This window comes from Nicotiana tomentosiformis, chromosome 10 (genome assembly GCF_000390325.3).
Source record: "Nicotiana tomentosiformis chromosome 10, ASM39032v3, whole genome shotgun sequence".
NCBI classification, from domain to species: domain Eukaryota; kingdom Viridiplantae; phylum Streptophyta; class Magnoliopsida; order Solanales; family Solanaceae; genus Nicotiana; species Nicotiana tomentosiformis.
In genome coordinates, this window is record NC_090821.1 from 42,649,382 (window position 1) to 42,668,972 (window position 19,591).

General features: G+C 41.0%; 3 protein-coding genes across 3 annotated transcripts; all 3 read left to right on the forward strand.

The window, feature by feature from the left end:
- Positions 1-319: 319 nt before the first annotated feature.
- LOC138900083 (uncharacterized) lies at positions 320-997 on the forward strand. The gene is made up of 2 exons (XM_070186789.1): positions 320-552; positions 616-997. The coding sequence occupies exons 1-2, from the start codon at positions 320-322 to the stop codon at positions 995-997; spliced, it is 615 nt and encodes a 204-aa protein (XP_070042890.1).
- Positions 998-6,941: 5,944 nt separating this feature from the next.
- LOC138900084 (uncharacterized) lies at positions 6,942-8,473 on the forward strand. Its single transcript, XM_070186790.1, has 2 exons — positions 6,942-7,168; positions 8,023-8,473. The coding sequence occupies exons 1-2, from the start codon at positions 6,942-6,944 to the stop codon at positions 8,471-8,473; spliced, it is 678 nt and encodes a 225-aa protein (XP_070042891.1).
- Positions 8,474-9,220: 747 nt separating this feature from the next.
- Positions 9,221-11,214, forward strand: LOC138900085 (uncharacterized). The gene is made up of 7 exons (XM_070186791.1): positions 9,221-9,384; positions 9,751-9,907; positions 10,018-10,167; positions 10,300-10,340; positions 10,446-10,608; positions 10,879-10,953; positions 11,179-11,214. The coding sequence occupies exons 1-7, from the start codon at positions 9,221-9,223 to the stop codon at positions 11,212-11,214; spliced, it is 786 nt and encodes a 261-aa protein (XP_070042892.1).
- Positions 11,215-19,591: the final 8,377 nt, after the last annotated feature.

Consider the following 19,591-nt stretch of genomic DNA (forward strand, 5'->3'; position numbering starts at 1 on the left):
CAGAGTCGCCTTTACTATATTTCAGCTGTCAGGGGCAACATATAGGTGGTGGTAGGCTTATGAGGAGGGTAGGCCAGCTGATGCAGCGCCAATCACTTGGTCCCAGTTTTCAGATATGTTTTTAAGGGAGTTTGTCCCGCAGACCTTTCTGGATACGTGATGCACAAAGTTTGAGCAGCTCCGTTAGAGGACTATGACAGTGTCAGAGTATGCCATCAGGTTCAGTGAGTTGTCCCGTCATGCACCCGCTTTGGTTTCTACTATGAGAAAGTGATTTCGTAGATTTATCGAGGGGCTCAGTTATGGTCTTAGATTCAATATGGCTTGGGAGTTGGAGACATATACTTTGTTTCAGGAGGTTGTGGAGATCGCTCGGAGGATGGAGCGTGTGTGTGTCCAGGAGAGGGAGGATGGGGAGGCCAAGAGGCCCCAAGATTCTAGAGTATTTAGTGGTGCCCACACAACAGTTTCAACTCGTACTGGTAGAGGCTTTGTGAGTCGACTAGTTTATTCAGCACTTCCAGCTACTCGCAGTGCTGCAGCTATTCCGAGGTCTTAGGTCGCCTATTAGGCACAACCACTTTCCAGTGCACCTCCTACATGGGGTGTCTTCAGCGGTCAGTCTAGCCGACCGAGTCAGGCTCAGTTTCAGCAGCCACACCTGCATAGAGGTTGTTTCGAGTGTGGTGATACTAGTCATATAGTGAGAGACCGTCTTACACTTAGGAGGGGTGCACCTCCACAGGCTATACTGGCTCCACAGATTCCAAAGGGTCCACAGGCTATGGTTGCTGCTCCAGTTGCCGCTCCACCTGCACCGCCAGCTAGGGGTGGAGGTCAGGCGGGTAGAGGTCATCCTATAGGGGGAGGCCATACCCGTTGTTATGCTTTTTTGGGTAGGACTGAGGTTGTTGCATCGGATGTTGTCATCACAGGTATTGTTCTAATTTGTCATAGGGATGCATCGGTTTTACTTGATCCAGGTTCCATTTATTAGTATGTGTCATTTAAGTTTTCTCCATATTTTGATATATCTCATGATTATTTGAGTGCCCTTGTAAATGTTTCTACGCTTGGGAGATATTCTATTATTGTAGACCGTGTTTATCGATTGTGTTTGGTCACTATCGGGAGTTATGAGACCAGAGTTGACCTCCTACTACTCAGTATGGTAGACTTTGACGTGATATTAGGCATGGATTGGTCGTCTCCCTATCACGCTATTTTGGACTGTCACGCCAAGACCGTGACATTAGCTATGCCAGGGTTGCTGCGGTTAGAGTGGAGGGATACATTGGATTATATTCCTAGATGGGTGGTGTCCTTTCTGAAGGCACAACGAATGGTTAAAAAGGGGTGTGAATCATATCTAGCCTTTGTGAGGGATATCAGTGCTGATACTCCTACTGTTGAGTCAGTTTTGGTAGTGAGATATTTCCCGGATATGTTTCCAGCAGACTTGTCGGGCATGTTGCCTGATAGGGACATCGATTTTAGTATTGACCTAGTTCCGGGCACTCAGCCCATTTCTATTCTACTATATCGTAGGGCACCAAATGAGTTGATGGAATTAAAGGAACGATTTCAAGAGTTGCTTGATATAGGTTTCATCTGATTGAGTTTCTCGCCTTGGGGTGCTCCAGTTCTATTTGTGAAGATGAAAGACGGATATATGAGGATGTGTATTGATTACAAGCAACTAAACAAAATAATAGTCAATAACAAGTACCCACTACTGCGTATTGATATTTTTTTGGTTAGCTTCATGGTGCTCGGGTATTCTCGAAGATTGACTTGAGGTCAGGGTATCATCAGCTGAAGATCCAGGATTCAGACATCCCGTAGATGACCTTCAAGACTCGCTATGGACACTATGAGTATGATGTCATTTGGGTTGACCAACGCCCTACCAGCATTTATGCGCTTGATGAACAATGTGTTTCAGCCATATCTTGATTCTTTCTTCATCATGTTCATTGATGACATATTTTTGTATTCTCGTAGCTGGGAGGATCGTGAGCAGCACTTGAGAATCGTCCTCCAGACCTTGAGGGAGAAGAAACTATATGCTAAGTTCTCCAAGTGTGCGTTTTGGCTTGATTCGGTGGCAATTTTGGGCCATGTGGTATCTATTGGGGGGATTAAGGTGGATCCAAAGAAGGTGGAGGCAGTTCAGAGTTGGTCCAGACTATCTTCTGTTACTGAGATTCGCAGTTTTCTAAGCTTGGCCGGGTATTATTTCCATTTCGTGGAGGGTTTTTCATCCATCGCAATTCCTTTGACTAGATTGACTCAGAAGGGTGTCCCATTAAGGTGGTCCAACGAGTGTGAGGAGAGCTTTCAGAAGCTCAATACTGCCTTATCCACAACTCTAGTTCTGGTTTTTCCTTCAACATCGGGTTCTTATATAGTTTATCATAATGCTTCGCAGATTGACATTAGATGTGTATTGATGCAAGAGGGTAGGGTGATTGCTTATGCTTCGCGTCAGTTGAAGCCCTATGAAAAGAACTACCAGTACATGATTTAGAGTTGGCAGCCATTGTTCACGCATTGATGATTTGGAGGCACTATCTTTATAGTATGTCTTGTGAGGTATTTACAGATCACAGGAGTCTACAATACTTGTTTAAGCAAAAGAATCTGAATGTGAGCCAACAGAGATGGTTAGAGCTATTAAAGGACTATGATATCACCATTCTATATCATCTCGGGAAGGCCAATGTAGTGGTCGATGCCTTGAGTAGGAAGGCTGAGAGCATGGGGAGTCTTGCTTATATTCTAGTTGGAGAGAGACCGTTAGCATTAAATGTTTAGGCTTTGGACAATTGGTTCATGAGGTTGGATTTTTCGGAGCCTAACCGGGTTCTTGCTTGTGTGATTTCTTGGTCTTCTCTGTTTGTGCGCATCAAAGCACGTCAGTATGATTATCCCCATCTGCTTGTCCTTATGGACACGGTGTAGAATGGTGATGCCAAGGAGGTTTCTATTGGAGATGATGGGGTGTTGCAGATGCAGGGCCGGATTTGTATGCCCAATGTGGATGGGTTGCATTGAGTTGATTCTTGAGGAGGCCCACAGTTCACGGTATTTCATTCATCCGGGTGCCGCAAAAATGTACCAGGATTTGAGGTAGAACTACTAGTGGAAAAGAATAATGAAAGACATTGGGAGTATGTGGGTCGGTGTTTGAACTTCCAGCAGGTGAAGTACGAGCATCAGAGGCCGGGTGGTCTGCTTCAGAGGCTTGACATTCCAGAGTGAAAGTGGGAGCATATCACCATGGATTTTGTAGTTGGGCTTCCACGGACCGTGAGGAAATTCGATGTTAGTGTGAGTTATTGTAGACAAACTGACCAAGTCTATACACTTTATTCCGGTCTTGTCTACTAACTCTTTAGAGTCGTTGGCTTAGATTTATGTTTGTGAGATTGTTCGTCTTCATGGTGTGCCAGTGTCCATTATCTCCAATCGAGGCACGCAGTTCACATCGCATTTTTGGAGAGCTGTGCAGCGTAAGTTAGACACACAGGTCAAGCTGAGCCTGGCATTTCATCCCCAAACGGACGGGAAGTTCGAGCGCACTATTTAAATATTGGAAGACATGCTACGTGCTTGTGTTATGGATTTTTTGGTTCATGGGATCAGTTCGTACCTCACATAGAGTTCGCCTACAATAACAGTTACCAATCAAGTATTTAGATGGCTCCTTATGAGGCTTTATATGGGAGGAGGTGTCGTTCTCTAGTTAGTTGGCTTGAGTCGGGGGATGCTAGGTTGTTGGGCACTAATTTGGTTCGGGATGCCTTGGAGATAGTCAAGTTGATTCAAGATTAGCTTCGTACACCATAATCCATGCAGAAGAGTTATGCTGATCGAAGGACTCGAGATGTAGCGTTCATAGTGGGAGAGAGGGTTATGCTTAGATTTTCACCCATGAAGGGTGTGATGAGGTTCGGGAAGAAGGGCAAGTTGAGCCCTAGGTATTTTGGTCCTTTTGAGATCCTTGAGAGAGTTGGTGAGGTGGCCTACAAACTTTCACTGCCACCCAGCTTATCGGGAGTTCACCCGGTATTCCATGTTTCCATGCTCAGGAAGTATTATGGTAATCCATCACATGTATTAGATTTCAGATCAATCTAATTGGACAAGGATTTGACTTATATTGAGGAGCCAATGGCTATATTAGACAGGCATGTCAAGAAGTTGAGGTTAAAGAACATTGCTTCAGTGAAGGTTCAATGGAGGGGTCAGCGAGTTGAGGAGGTGACATGGGAGATTACGCACGACATGCAGAGTCATTATCCTCATCTTTTTGGCACTTCATGTATGTCTCTATGCACGTTCAAGGACGAACGTCTGTTTTAAAAGGGGGAGAATGTAACGACTCGATCGGTCATTTTGTGTATTTGAGCCCCGATTCCCCTTTTGAAGCTTCTCGTATGTGTATTTGTGGTTTTGTGACTTGCAGGGATGGTTGGTTTCTTGGGCAGAATCACAACCAAGTGTCTGACATGTTTTAATTGAAGTTGTTTTTATGCAGTATTTTCCATTGTTAAGTTATTTTCTGTTTATTTTTGTTGTTATTGAGTTTCTTGGGCACATTGTGGGAGCCATGGGCTATGTGTTGTGGTGACATTGGTGTTGTTGATTTTCAAAATGTAGTGGCATATGGGCATGTGTGGTGCGAGTTGATTATTGTGTTGTGATATTGATTCGCATGTGGCAAGATAAGGTGGGATTTATACGTGTGTTGCTAGTAAGAGAATTACTTGAATCCACATGACGAGATAAGGGGTTTGAAGGTCGCAAGCTTCAAAGTCACCTTCTGCTATTGACTTTACTACTGTTTATCTTCATATCAAAACATTATAGTATTTAGATATTCCTAGTGTACTTCTTTAGAGCTTATGACTCTACTCCACTGGTTTTGGGATTGTATGATTGTGGGTCTGCTTTGGTTTCATTATGGTATTTATTAGTTTAAAAATTTATATCTTAGTCATTATATCTGCTAAATCCACGTCAAGTATTAGGCTTACCTAGTTTTAGAGACTTGGTGCCATCGCGATTCCTAAGATGGGATTTTGGGGTCATGACAAGATAATGCCTAGGTCTATGATTATTTATGAAAGCATGGAAGCTTATTCTTGAAAAGATGAATTGTTTGAATCATACGTAGTCATATAGAAATCCCATGAACACATATCCATATGATTATAATTAATTCCTTGTGCATCTTTTATATATAATATTTGGGCATATGCATACGTATTATATTTGGATACTTGTTTTGGACTAATATTGTGGCACGAGAGGTAAGGTAGTGCGGATGAAATACAGTTATGGAACACATGACATGATGAGCAAATATTTGATTATAAGTGAGCTATCAAGATCCTTCTTGAGCTTTGATAAGGATCCGTCCCTCCGAATTCAGATGATAATCCATGTTACTTTGGGTCCTATAAGCATGGTCAATACATGGATTTTTTATCGGATTTCAGTTATACATGGATTTTGTATCGGGATTGGTGATACATGGATCTTGCATTTGTTGTGGTGAGTGATAGAGTCTTGAGCATACATATACATCCCCGAGTCACTTAGAAGCATTCATTTAAATGATAATTGTTGCATTTCATATATATATGCTAGTTGGGCACCTCGGCTCCGTTGATTGAAAAGCATGACATCTTCAAATACCATATCCGAGCAATGTAATGATTATCTCTTGAATTTAAAAAGGCATGTTTTATATCTGTCAACTATCTTACATCGTTGAAATCTATTGTTCGTGAGATTATTTACTGTTCAGACTTGAGCTCTGTCATTTATACCTGTGTTGCAAGTATCCTGATGCATTTAGCCTCGTCACTACTTCTTCGAGGTTAGGGTTGATACTTACTGAGTACCAATTGTGATGTAGTTATACTCTGCCTTTGCACACTTTTTGTGCAGATCCTCAGGTGGGCAATAAAGATACCTCTCATTGAGCCTAGGCAATCGCTTAGAGACTTAGGGTAAGCTGCACTCCACGGATTCATTTCGCAATGCTAGAGTCTCTATTTTTTGTTATTCCTGTATATTTCGTTATCTCAAACAGTGTTGATCATGTATTCAGACTTACACTTATTTGGTAGTTGCTCGTGTACTTGTGCCACCTAGTCCTGTGTGTTGTACGATTTTTGGCCGTGATTGGACTATGTGATGATTGCATTAGGTATTATGCCATTTTGAGACTATTTCCGTCTTTATGTATGTCATGATTCTATTAATTAAAGGAATATGGGCTATTTTCTATTGATTGCGAGATAGCTTGCTTAGGAAGTATGGTTAGGCGGCATCACGACCTAAGGTGGGATTTTGGAAGTGACAAGTTGGTATTAGAGCCCTAGGTTGCTTAGGTCTCACAACTCATGAGAAAGGCTAGTAGAGTGTTGCGGATCGGTACAGAGACATCTGTATTTATCATTGAGAGGCTACATGGTTGTTAGGAAAACTTCTCTTTCTTTCATTCTCTATCATGCAGATTCTTTTATCCCCAAGTTTGAATATTTGCTCTTCTATTCCCTAACAGATGGTGAGGACACATTCTTTTGGTACATCTGGGTAGGTGCCAGTACCCCAGGTCAAAACCGTGAGAGGTCGAGGACGAGGAAGAGGCAAGGTGGAACACGTCGTAGCTGGAGGTCTTGCTTGAGCAGTCGTCGTGGAGCCATTAGCATCTCTCGTTGAGGATCAGATTTCGGATTATTTTGAGCTAATTGAACCGGCTCAGATCTTAGAGGGGTTTATTGCTACACCAGCACTTTAGGATGCTCTTGTTTGTCATGTTGGACTTGTGGAGGGTTTGACATAGGGTGGGGTACTTCCTATGAAACCAGCTACTTCTCAGCCTGGGAGAGGTGCACAAACGCTCGCCACGAACACTCCTGAGCATGTTGGTGGTTGTTGTTAGGAAAGTAGAGGAGGCTGCTATGTCTGAAGAGGACCAGAAGAGGTTTGATTGGTTCAAGAAGATGAGTCCTCCACAGTTTGATGGTGATCCTTTTGTAGATGCACAAGATTTCTTACATGGATGTCAGGAGATTCTGCAGAATCTTGGTTTGGTTGAGTCGAATGGGGTCGATTTCACTACTTTCCAGCTTAAGAGGCCACCCAAGAGGTGGTGATAATAATTTGGGCATAGCAGGCCAGAAAGGTCACTTCCACTCACTTGGAATCTATTTTCACATCTCTTCTTAGAGAAGTTAATTCCCCTCATGAAGAGGGATATATATGGTCAATTTGAGCACCTCCAATAGGGTCGCATGTCTATGATCGAGTATGAGATGAGATTAATTGAGCTATCTCGTCATGTAACTTTCTAGACCCCCACCGAGGTTGTGAAGGTGAGGAGGTACATTGAGGGGTTGAATTTTGGTATCAAGATTGTTATGGCTAGGCGAAGACTGGGACTACATTCCTTCAGGCTATGGATGTAGCATGTAGGATTGAGCGCATTCAAGTTCAGAGCAGGGAGACCATGGTGATGAGGGGCAAGAGGCTCTAACATTCTGGCAGATTTAGTGATACCTCGTCTGGAGGTAGGGACCATTTTGGGAGAGGCCATCCTAGCAGGCCAGTTCCTTCAGCTTATTAGCCCGCTCGTGGCTCTCTTGTTCAGTCTTTATTTAGTATATTACCAACACAGAGTTCCTATCATACTCCTTCAGTCCAGGGTTGTTCTAGTTGGTAGAGTAACCTCAGATTGAGTAGCCTTTCTCAGTTCGAGGTTGTTTCGAGTGTGGAGAGGTGGGGCATATCAAGAGGGATTGCCTCATATGTGGTAGAGTTGCAGTTTAGAGGTGGGGGCATATCAAGAGGGATTGCCCCAGATGCATCAAGCCGTGATTCCAGTGCTAGATGTTAAACTACCAGCCTCATCAGCTAGAGAGGGAGCCTAGGTAGTCGGGGGCATCCTAGAGACAGAGGTTAGTCTAACAGAGGTCAGGCCCACTGTTATACATTTCATGGTAGATCCAAGGCAGAGGCTTCCGATGCAGTCATTACAGGTATTGTCTCAGTCTTTCACAGAGATGCATCAGTCCTATTTGATTCTGGTTCTACTTATTCCTATGTGCCTTCGTACTTTGTATCGCATTTGGATTTGCCTCGTAGTTCTATTGATATCATTGTTCATGTATGTACACCTGTTGGTTTCTCAGTTGTGGTGGATTGTGTGTATCAGCCTTGTGTGGTTACCATTAGGAGTTATGAGACTAGTTTTAATCTTCTATTTCTTAACATGGTGGACTTTGATATGATTTTGGGTATGGATTGGTTATTTTTGTATCATGTTATTCTCGATTGTCATGCTAAGACCATGATGTTGGCAATGCCGAGGTTGGCAAGGTTGGAATGGAGAGGTTCTCTTGGTCATACTCCTAGTAGAGTGATTTCATTTCTAAAGGCTCAGCGCATGGTTTAGAAGGGGTGTTTGTCCTTTCTGGCTCTTATTAGAGATATTAATGTTAATACTCCCATTGCTGAGTCACTTCCAGTAGTAAGTGAGTTTCTGGATATATTTCCTATAGACCTATCAGGAATGTCACCCTATAGGGATATTGATGTTGGCACTGATTTTGTGCAGGCACTCAACCCATATCTATTATGTCGTATCGTATGGCTCCAACTGATTTGAAGGAATTGAAGGTACAATTGCAAGAGTTATTGGATAATGGGTTCAACATGCCTAGTATATCACCTTGGGGTGCACCAGTGTTGTTTGTAAAGAAAAAAGATGGTTCTATGAGGATGTGTATTGACTATATAGACAGTTGAACAAGGTGACTGTCAAGAACAAATATCAATTTCCTTGCATTGATGACTTATTCGATCAACTTCAGGGTGCCAAGGTGTTTTTGAAGATTGACTTGAGATCGGGCTATCTTCAGTTGAAGACTAGGGCTTCGGACATACGTAAGACGACTTTTAGGACTCGTTATGGGCATTATGAGTTTTTATTGATTTCTTTTTATTTCACTAATGTCCTAGTCGCTTTCATTGATGAACAGTGTGTTCCAACCTTATTTGGATTCTTTTTTCATTGTGTTCATTGATGATATCTTAGTATATTCCAGTAGTGTGGAGGAGCACGAGGAACATTTGAGGATTGTGCTTTAGATTCTGAGGGAGAAGAAGTTATAGGTTAGACTCAGTGGCATTCTTTGGCCACATGGTGTCTGGTGATGGGATCAAGGTGGATCCGAAGAAAATTAAGACAGTTCAGAGTTGGCCTAGACCTTCTACTGCTATAGAGATCAGGAGTTTCTTAAGTTTGGCTGGTTACTATCATCACTTTGTGGAAAGGATCTTATCTATTGCAGCTCCATTGGCCAAGTTGACCTAGAAGATTTCTTTATTCAGATGGTCTGACGAGTGTGAGGAGAGCTTTCAGAAGCTTAAGACTGCTTTGACTATGACTCCAGTTTTGGTATTGCCTTCAGGATTAGGGATGTATACTATTTATTGTGATGCTTTGGTGTTGATATAGATTGTGAGTTTGATGCAGGACAGTAGGGTGATTGCCTACACCTTGCGTTAGTTGAAGCCCCATGAGAAGAACTATCCGGTACATGATTTGGAGTTAGCAGCTATTATGCACGCACTCAATATTTGGAGGTATTACTTGTATGGCGTGTCTTGTGAGGGCATGAATCATCGAAGTCTTCAGCATCTGTTCAAGCAAAAGGATTTGAATTTTAGGCAGCAGAGATCATTGGGATTGTTGAAGGATTATGATATCACTAACTTGTATCATTCGGGGAAAGCTAATGTGGTAGCGGATGCTCGGAGCAGAAAGGCTAAGAGCATGGGGAGTCTGGCATTTATCCCAGTTATAAAGAGGCCTTTGGCTGTGGATGTTAAGCCTTTGGCCAACAGATTCACATATTGGATATTTCCAAGCCTAGTAGAGTTCTCGCTTGTGTTGTTGCGCAGTTGTCCTTATTTGAGCATATCATGGCTCATCAGTATGATGATCCCCATTTCGTTGTCCTTAAGGACTCGGTGTTTCAAGGTTATGCTAAGAACATGGCTATTGGTGATGATGGGGTATTGAGGCTTCAGGGTCAAATCTGTGTTCCTAATGTGGATGGTTTGATGGAGTTGATTCTTGAGGAGGTTCACAGTTCGTGGTATTCTATTCACCCAGGTGCTACAAAGATGTATCATGATTTGAAGTAGTATTGTTGCTGGCGGAGGATGAAGAAGGATATTGTTGGTCATGTTTTGTGGTTTTTGAATTGTCAACAGGTCAAGTATGAGCATCAGAGGCCGAGTGGTTTGGTTCAGAGGTTAGATATACCAGAGTGAAAGTGGAAGTGCATTACTAAGGATTTTGTGGTAGGGTTGCCACAAACTTTGAGGAGATTTGACGTTGTTTGGGTCATTGTGGACAGATTGACCAAGTCTGCAAATTTCATTCCGGTCATGACTTCCTACACTTCGGATAAGTTGGCTAAGATATACATCATAGAGATTGTTCTCTTGTATGGTATGCCTGTGTCTATCATCTCGGATCGAGACACCCAGTTTAAATCACACTTTTGGAGAGCTATCAGTGTGAGTTGGGCAAACAAGTGGAGTTGAGTACTGCATTTCACCCTCAGATGAATGGGTAGTCCGAGTGGACCATACCGATCTTGGAGGATATGTTGAGGGCCTTTGTTATAGTTTTGAGAGGCCAGTGGAATCAATTTCTATCATTAGCTGAGTCTGCCTGCGACAACAGCTACCGGTCTAGCATTCTATACGAGGCATTATATGGGTAAGGCTTGGTTGTTAGGTACAAATTTGGTTAATGATGCATTAGAAAAGTTGAAGTTGATTTAGGAGCGATTTAGTACAGCAAAGTCTAGGAAGAAGAGTTATGCTGATAGGAAGGTTTGTGATGTGGCTTTCATGGAGGTAAGAGAGTTCTTCTTAGAGTTTCACCTATAAAAAGAGTGATGAGATTTGGGAAGAAGAGCATGTTGAATCCTCGGTATTTTGGTCTATTTGAGGTGTTAGAGAGGGTTGATGAGGTTGCCTACGGACTTGCTTTTCCACCCAGCTTGCGGAAGTTCTCCCGATGTCTCATGTTTTCATGCTTTAGAAGTACCATGAATATTAGTCACATGTGTTATATTTCAGCTAATTGTAGTGGATGAGAATTTGGCTTATGAATAAGAGACGATGGCTATTTTGGATAGGCATATTCATAAGTTCAGGTTGAAAGAGATTGCATCAGTGAAGTTTCAGTATAGATGCCAACCAGTCGAGGAGGCGACTTGGGAGACCAAGCATGATATACGGAGCAGATATCCTCATCTTTTTGGCATTCCAGGTATGATTCGAAACCCCTTCAACGATGAACGTTTGTTTAAGAGGGGGAGAATATAGTGACTCGGCCGGTCATTTTATGTATTTGAGCCTTGTTTACCCTATTTGATTCTCCTGGTATGTTGATTATTATTGTTTTACTGGGGGTGGTGGTGGTGGTTGGTTTGGCTTCGAGAAGATTTGAAAGTGAATTGAGGCACTTAGTCTTATTTTGGAAGCTTAAATTGTATGGGTTGACTAAGGTTTGACTTCTGTATAAACGACCTCAGATTGGTGTTTGATGGTTCCAATAGGTTTGTATGGTGATTTTGGACTTAGGCGTATGTTCGTATTTGGATTTGGAGGTTCCTAGGATGTTTTGACTCCATTTGCCAAAAGTTGGCAATTTGAAGGTTTAGAGAGTTATGTTTGATAGGGAGTTGTCTTTCATGATATCGAATTCAGTTTTTTTTTTCTGGAACTTGGAATAGGTTTTTTTTTGCTATTTTGAACTTGTGTACAAAGTTTGGATGTAATCCGGATTAGTTAGCCTTGAATCAGATACCTGGTTAGAAGTTGGAAAGTTTGAAACTTAAGAGAAGGATTTCATCGTAGATTATTGGCTTTGATGTTAGTCGTGATGCTTTGAGCACTTGGATAAGTTTGGATTAAGTATATGGACTTGTTGGTATGTTTGGAGGGGATCCCGGATGACTCGGGTGTGTTTCAAGATGGTTTCTGACTATTTTCCTTTGATTTACAGCACCTGGTTTGTAGGTGTGAAGCAGTGCTTCGTGATCGCGGAGCTGAGTCTCACAATCGAGGAGAAGGAGAGTTGGCAGGCAAAGCTTTACTCTTCGCGTAGGCGTAAATGGTGTTGCGTTTGCATAGGGATGAGGGCTAGTACTTCATATTCGCGTGTAGGGAACCGCGTTCTCGAAGGTTTGGCGTAAGGCAAATGGGCTGCTTTCGCGTTCGCGAGGCATGGGTCGCGTTCGCATAGGCTAGGCAGGACATCGCGTTCGCGTGAGCTACTTCGCATTTGCAAAATAGAGTTTCAGCTAGGTAAATTTTTTGGCCTTTGCAATCTTGAAGGGTGTGTCATGATCGTGATTCATACCACTAGACAGACTACTTAAAATATTATTTTTGGAACTTTTGCCCACTTTTTCATATTTTGAGCCCTAGACCTCGGATTTGGAGATTTGGTAAGAGATATTCACCCACGACTTGGAGGTAAGGATTTCTACACATAGAATTTGGTATTTGAAAGAGAAATTTAGGGGTTTTGTCTATAACTTTGGAGAGCGTAACTTAGGGATTTGGGTGTCGACTTGGACTCGGTTTAGAAATCTAATCACATATTGGGACTCGTAGGATTATGGGTAGTCGGGATCTACCCCTTTACTCGGATATTGACTATGTGAGCTTGGGTTGACTTTTATTGACTTTTCAAGATTTCATTAAAGACTAGAACCTTATTATTTGGAATCGATTTCTATGGCTTTGTTTGACATTATTGGGTTGTATTTGAGTAGATTCGAGCTGTTTGGAGTTGGATTTTGACAATTTGGCGAGTTTTGATTGGTTTATATCTACCGGGTGGATGTACATCTCTTGGCTAACCTTGTTAAGAGGGTAACCTAATGGTAGGCTATAATCTCATATTTTAGTCACTTATTGCACTCCAACTTACTGCACTTTATTCGTTTTGAGCTTTAATTGATAGTGATTTGCACTAATTGTATGTTGTATGCCTTAGAGGAATGATTCAAAGCTATGTAGATGTTATGGAGTGAATTTGAGCGATTTGGAGCTTTGAAGTCTGAGTAAAAGCCGAATAGATTAAGTTGAGATCGTGTTGGGGATCTAGGAGCAAGTCTAGACATCAAAAGGCAAGAAATATTCGTACTCTGAGAAAAGTGCACTAGTGCGGCATGCGGGGAGGCGCCGCGGCGCGCCGCGGCTGTGCAACATTCCTGCTTCCTGCCAAAACTAGCTCTCTGAATTTCTCCACTAATGCCCCGCATGGTGCGTCGCCCCATGCGGCGCGCTTGTGAAATATTTATAGAGTGACACATATTCGACCTAAGGAGGCTAAGGGAGAGTTAGAAGAACACGAGTAGAAGGATTTCATCATTCCTTCCTCACTCAAGAACCGAGTTTGGATTGAATTTATCACTTTCTACACTTTAATTTTATTTGTGATGAATTGCTCCATATCTATGGAGTAGTTCCCTTTAGGGTTTGATAGATATAGTGTATTGATGATTGTTTGTGGATTATAACTCTAGTTTTATATATTGAAGTGTTTTGGATGATTTAACTGTTGCATCTATATTCACTTGTTCATGTAATCGAGAGAGGCATAACTTGTGATATCTTTGAATTATATTGTTGGTTGAGTTCATTAATTCTTCTTAGAAATCGAAAGAGGCTAGTTGAATCATTGATTAAACCTAGTTAGGAGGATAATCAAGAGAGGTTCTCCTAAAGACCAATCCACTACGCATTCTTGCATATCTTCAGGTACTTAAATTGGTTCATCTTGTGAGGTTAAAACTTAATCGAGAGAGGAGTTTTTGTTGAACATTTGAACTAATAATTGAGTGAATTCGAGAGACACACTTGAACAATAAAAGTGAATTATCTAGAGTTAGATCCCAAACAATTATCTTGCACCTATCCTATCAAAAACCTATATTCTCCCACTGTTAACTTTCTTTGCTTATTCCTTGTTTCGATTGTCATTAGTCAATAGCTTTTGACTCTTAGTTAATTGCTGTTATTAATCATATAAATCTCAATTGTTGATTCTCCTGAATAGCAATCAAGCTAGAAACTACAAAAATACTGTTTAACTCCAATCCGTGTGGAAACGATATTATACTATACTTTCTTTGACTAGCAAGCATAATATAAGTGTGTGTTTTGGGCTCGTCAAATTGTGGCGCCGTTGCCGGAGATTGGCAATCAGTAGTGCTTGAAATAGTTTGTAGTACTAATTCAGAAATTTTTATTTTTATTTCATTTTATTTTTCCCTTTTTACAGTTGGTGTTCTTTGACTGTGCACATGTTACAGGTTCAGAGTGGTGCCTGACTAGAACTTCTGCGAAAAAAGTGTTACCATACGAGCCAGAAATTGAAAAACAACTGCGACAACTGAAGAAGGAAAGATATCTCACCGAGACAAAATGTTGGGCAATCCTCAACCAACGAACTTGTGGATCGAAACTATGAAGATAATATGGATTTGGCTGCAAGAGAAGCAGCCCAATGAAGAGAAGAAGCTGCACGGGATACTGAGGAAGTAGCTCTTAGAGATCCGCAGAACATCTATGAAGAAGAGAGGGGTCTCAGACTTAATCAACATCAACCCTTGCCTGGGAGACCACTTGGCGATTATGCTAGACCGGTCTACAATCAAGGTTTATCAAGTATTAGACCACCTCCAATCACAGCAAATAATTTCGAGTTAAAGCAAGGGTTGCTTCAAACCCTTCAGAATTGTTGTGTCTTCAGAGGGAAGCCAAACGAAGATCCAAAAACATATCTAATGGACTTTGAGGAGATTATGAACACCTTTCAGTCCAATGGTGTGTCACAAGATGCAGTGTATCTAAGGGCATTCCCCTTTTCTCTTAAAGATTATGCAAAGCAGTGGCTTCGATGCTTACCCACATGATCAATCAGAACATAGGAGGAGATGAAAAGAAAATTCCTTAATAAATATTTCTCCTCAGCTAAGACGGGCAAGTTTAGAAGAGAAATCCATAACTTCTTCCAGAAAGAGAATAAAACTATTTTTGAAGAATAAGAGAGGTTTAAGGAGATTGTTAGAAAATGTCAACATAGTGGAATTGAACTCCGGATGCAACTCCAGGACTTTCGGGATGGATTGACACCGGCCTCACGTAGAACATTGAACAATGCAGCTGGAGGCCCGTTGATGAAGAAAACTCCAGAGGAGATAGTTACAATTCTTGATGAGTTATTTGAAGATGCTAATCAGTGGCCCTCTGAGAGTTGAAAGAAGAAGATCAACAGGTGTTCACGAGGTTGATGCTAACACATATGTGCAGGTACAACTTATGGCCAACAAGATAAGCAAGCTGACCTTCGCGTTGATACAAAGTGAGCCTCATGCATCTTGTGATATATGTGGAAGAGGACACCCTACTCATGAGTGTCAAGCCTCAACGGAGGAAGTGAATGCTGTGGGAAACTATAATTTTAATGTAATATGTCATAGGCACTCCAGTTTTCATGGAGTTCACCTGGGGGTACCGCGAATTCATGGGAACATAATAACTCTTGATCCCAGGGATAAGGAGCTCCAGCATTCCAAAATCAGCAGAGGAAGCAATTTCAGCCTCAACAGCCCATTCAGTCTGGCATAGAAGATCTCATGAAGGCCTTCATTCTAAAAACTGATGAGAGGCTTTAAACTCATAGCGCATCTGTACGGGAACATGTAGTAGCTATCAAAGGAATACATATTGGTTTTCGAAACTTGGAAAGACAGGTTGGGCAGCTAGCCACTCTAATGTCTGAGAGGATTCCAGGAACTCTCACTACAAAAAACACTAGAATTAGCTACGAATGTAGTCGCTAATCTGTCGCTAAAACGCTCGTAACTAGAAGAATGTCTTGATAATACATTGCTAATACGTCACTAAATGAGATTAGCGACATATTATTTATTTAGTTACAGAATTTGTCCGTCGCTAAAGCCTGATTTATTAGTAGTGTCTCCCCGTTGATACTGAGAGAAATCCCAAAGAAAAAGTAAATGTTGTGACCTTGAGAAGTGGGCAAGTGTTGAAGGATCCCACCCCAATCCAAGAAGATGTGATAATTGCAAAATAAAGTGGGGAGCAGTCGAAAAGTGATGATAACAAGAAGAAGAAAGGCCCAATGAAAACTGAGAAGAAGAAGAAGAATGAAGAAAAATCGAGAAGGGAGGAACCTGAGAAGAGCGAGCATATGCTTGCTTTGCCTTTCCCTCAAAAGCTATATAGAGAAAAGCTGGACAAGTAGTTTGGGAGATTCCTGGATGTGCTAAAACAAGTCCATGTAAACTTACCATTTACAGAAGTGCTCTCACAAATACCTGCTTATGCCAAATTTATGAAGGAGATCTTGACAAAGAAGAGAGAAATAAAGGAGACCTCGGTGGTCAAGCTTACAAAGCATTGCAATGCTATATTGCAAAAATAAACTCACACAAAAGTGGGGAGATCCAGGGAGTTTTACTATACCTTGCTCATTATGGACTATAAGTTTTGATAAGTCTTTATGTGAGTCGGGTGCATCAATTAACTTAATGCCTCTATCTATTTATAGAAAACTATCGAAGGAGATTGGAGAGATAAGGTCTTTTCCAATATCTTTGCAGCTGGCAGACCAAACGATCTTAATACCTGAGTGAATAGTGGAAGAAGTGTTAGTTCGGGTGGATAAGTTCGTATTTCCTGTAGATTTTATAGTGGTGAATATGGAGGAGAATAAAGAGGCTCCCCTCATACTAGGAGGACCATTCTTAGCAATGGGTAGAGAAATATTGGATATACACGAGAGGAAACTCATGCTTATAGTGGGTGAGGAGACGGTGATGTTTGATATGAATGTAGAAAAGGGGGCACAAAAGGAAAAACCAGCTGCAAGTGTTGAACGGAAAGTGAAGGGGTCTAAAGAGAGACTGCATTAAGTGAGAAAGATAAGTGTGGGGTATATCCCAAAAAGGCTGAGAAGAAGTTGTCTTCCTGGATGTGCGCATTAGTCCGAAGGCGAAATATGGAGCCCGACTTCGACTCAGACCCCGACTAGATATTCGGGGAAATTTTCTTTACCTATGTGTGTGTCATGGGGGCATGCCACATCTTAAAGTGTGGGATGGGAGATAATTGTATGTTGTGTGTGTGTATATATATATATATATATATATATATATATATATATATATGTGTGTGTGTGTGTGTGTGTGTGTGTGTGTTAGTTTTGTTAGTTGTAGTAGTTGGAAAATTGAAAAAAAACCATAAAAATTGAAAACAATTCGAAAATTTTGATTTTTTCTGACAATGGATATCATTCGACGGGTTTCTTGAGGGATTAAAGTCGAAATAAAAAGATAAAAAGATTTTCTTTTGTTAGGTAGTGTAATAATTCCCCCTTAGATTTTCTTTGTGTCGCGGTTCGTTTCCAAAGGATTTTGTTTGAACCAGGTGTAGTTAGTTTTTTTAGGAGTAGGAAACCTTGTGCTATGAATTGAATTGAAAGCAATATCTGTTAAATTTAGTATGCCTTGAGAATAGTAAGTGGTTTAGTTGTGACGCTTAGGCTCAGTTTTTGACTCTTGTATAAGTGCCTTAAATTAGTTGATCTTAACTTTGCTTAACTACTTTGACTAGAGTAACTTGATAATCTGATCCTGAGTGAGTTATGTGCCATGTGTGTGTGAGATTGTGTGTTATTCTGTGCATTACATTTGATGTCTAGAACTTTCCATGTTTGTTTACAAAGCGAAATAGTAGTTTTATTCAGTTTTGGAAGTTATTTGGGCGTGTCTTTGTTGAGCCAGTTATATGCTATTACCCACCTAATTGTTATGTATCTTAGTTAACCCCGTTGAACCTGTAATTCTATTTCTTTGGCAACCACATTAGAAGCCTTACCCATTTGTTTGAATTTATCATCTATTTGAACCCTTTACCTCTCGTGAGCACTTGAATTTGTTATGAACTTTGAAAAAGTTGAAGTGTGGGGTGGTTGGTTTGGCTTTTGAGTGAAACTAATGAAATAATGAGAAAGGTGCAATGTTTTGAAAAAGTAAGAGCCACTTGAATTAAAAATAGAAGAAAAAAATAATTATATGATTGTGAAAACATATTCCTTGATAGTGGTAACTCTTGCTGTAATTGTGCTTAAAAAAGTAGGGAGTTAATCTATATTGTTGTGAAGGTGGAGTTTTGGTTTGACATAAGTGTGGGATTTTGAACAATGAAATGTATGTATTAAAGTGCTTTGGTAGGTGTAGTGACTCTTATGTCTAAATGTATCCTATCCGTCCCGCAGCCTACATTACAACTAGTTAAAGTCCTACTTGATCCTTGACTGAATGAGCTCGATTAGTTGAGTAGTACACTACGGGTAAGCTTATGGTACATCTTTTGCGGCACATGAATGTTGTTAATGAGAGTGAGAGAATTCTTTCTATCTTGAGGTCCTAATTGTTCTTAATTTCTATTACATGTGGAACTACTCTCTATTGTTGTTTGAGGGCACTTAATTCATGAAGGAAAGGTAATGTTGTTGACCTCTGTGTTAGAATAAGTGAGCGGGTTATAAATAATTCGTGGTGCATTTGAGTCAGATTTTGAGGCTAGGATGTTACGGTATTGTACTTAATTTGTTCTAAATATTCCCGGTATGATGAGTTATGAGAGTTGTTGAAAAAGCTCGTGTCTATATCAAGTGTAGTTTGATTGCTCGAGGAAGAGCAATGGTTTAAGTGTGGGGTGTTGATGGTAGGCTATAATCTCATATTTTAGTCGCTTATTGCACTCCAATTTACTGCACTTTATTCGTTTTGAGCTTTAGTTGATAGTGTTTTGCACTAATTATGTGTTGTACACCTTGTAGTAGTGATTCTGAGCTATATAGATGTTATGGAATTAATTTGAGTGATTTCGAGCTTTGAAGTTTGAGTAAAAGCCCAAGGGAATAAGCCTGGATCGTGTTGGGGGTCGAGGACCAAGTCTAGACATCAACACGCAAGAAAAATGTACTCTGAGAAAAGTGCACTAGTGTTGTGCGTGGGACGGCGTGTGGCACACCACGACTGTGCAAAATTCCTGATGCCTGTCAAAACTAGCTCTCTGGATTATCCCACTAATGCCCCGCATGGCATGTCTCCCCATGCAGTGCGCCTGTGCAAATTTTACAAAATGACAATCCTATTTTGGCTAGGAGAAGGTGATTTCGTCTGGGGCCGACCCTACTTAGTATATATAAATGGAAAATGTTATTTCCTGGACTTTTGACACATATTCGACCTAATGAGGCTAAGGAGGAGTTGGAAGACCCGAGTTTGGATTGAATTTATATTTTCCTATACTTTAGTTTTATTTGTGATGAATTGCTCCATATCTATGGAGTAGTTCCCTTTAGGGTTTGATGGATATGGTGTATTGATGATTGTTTGGGGATTATAACTCTAGTTTTATGTATTGAAGTGTTTTGGAT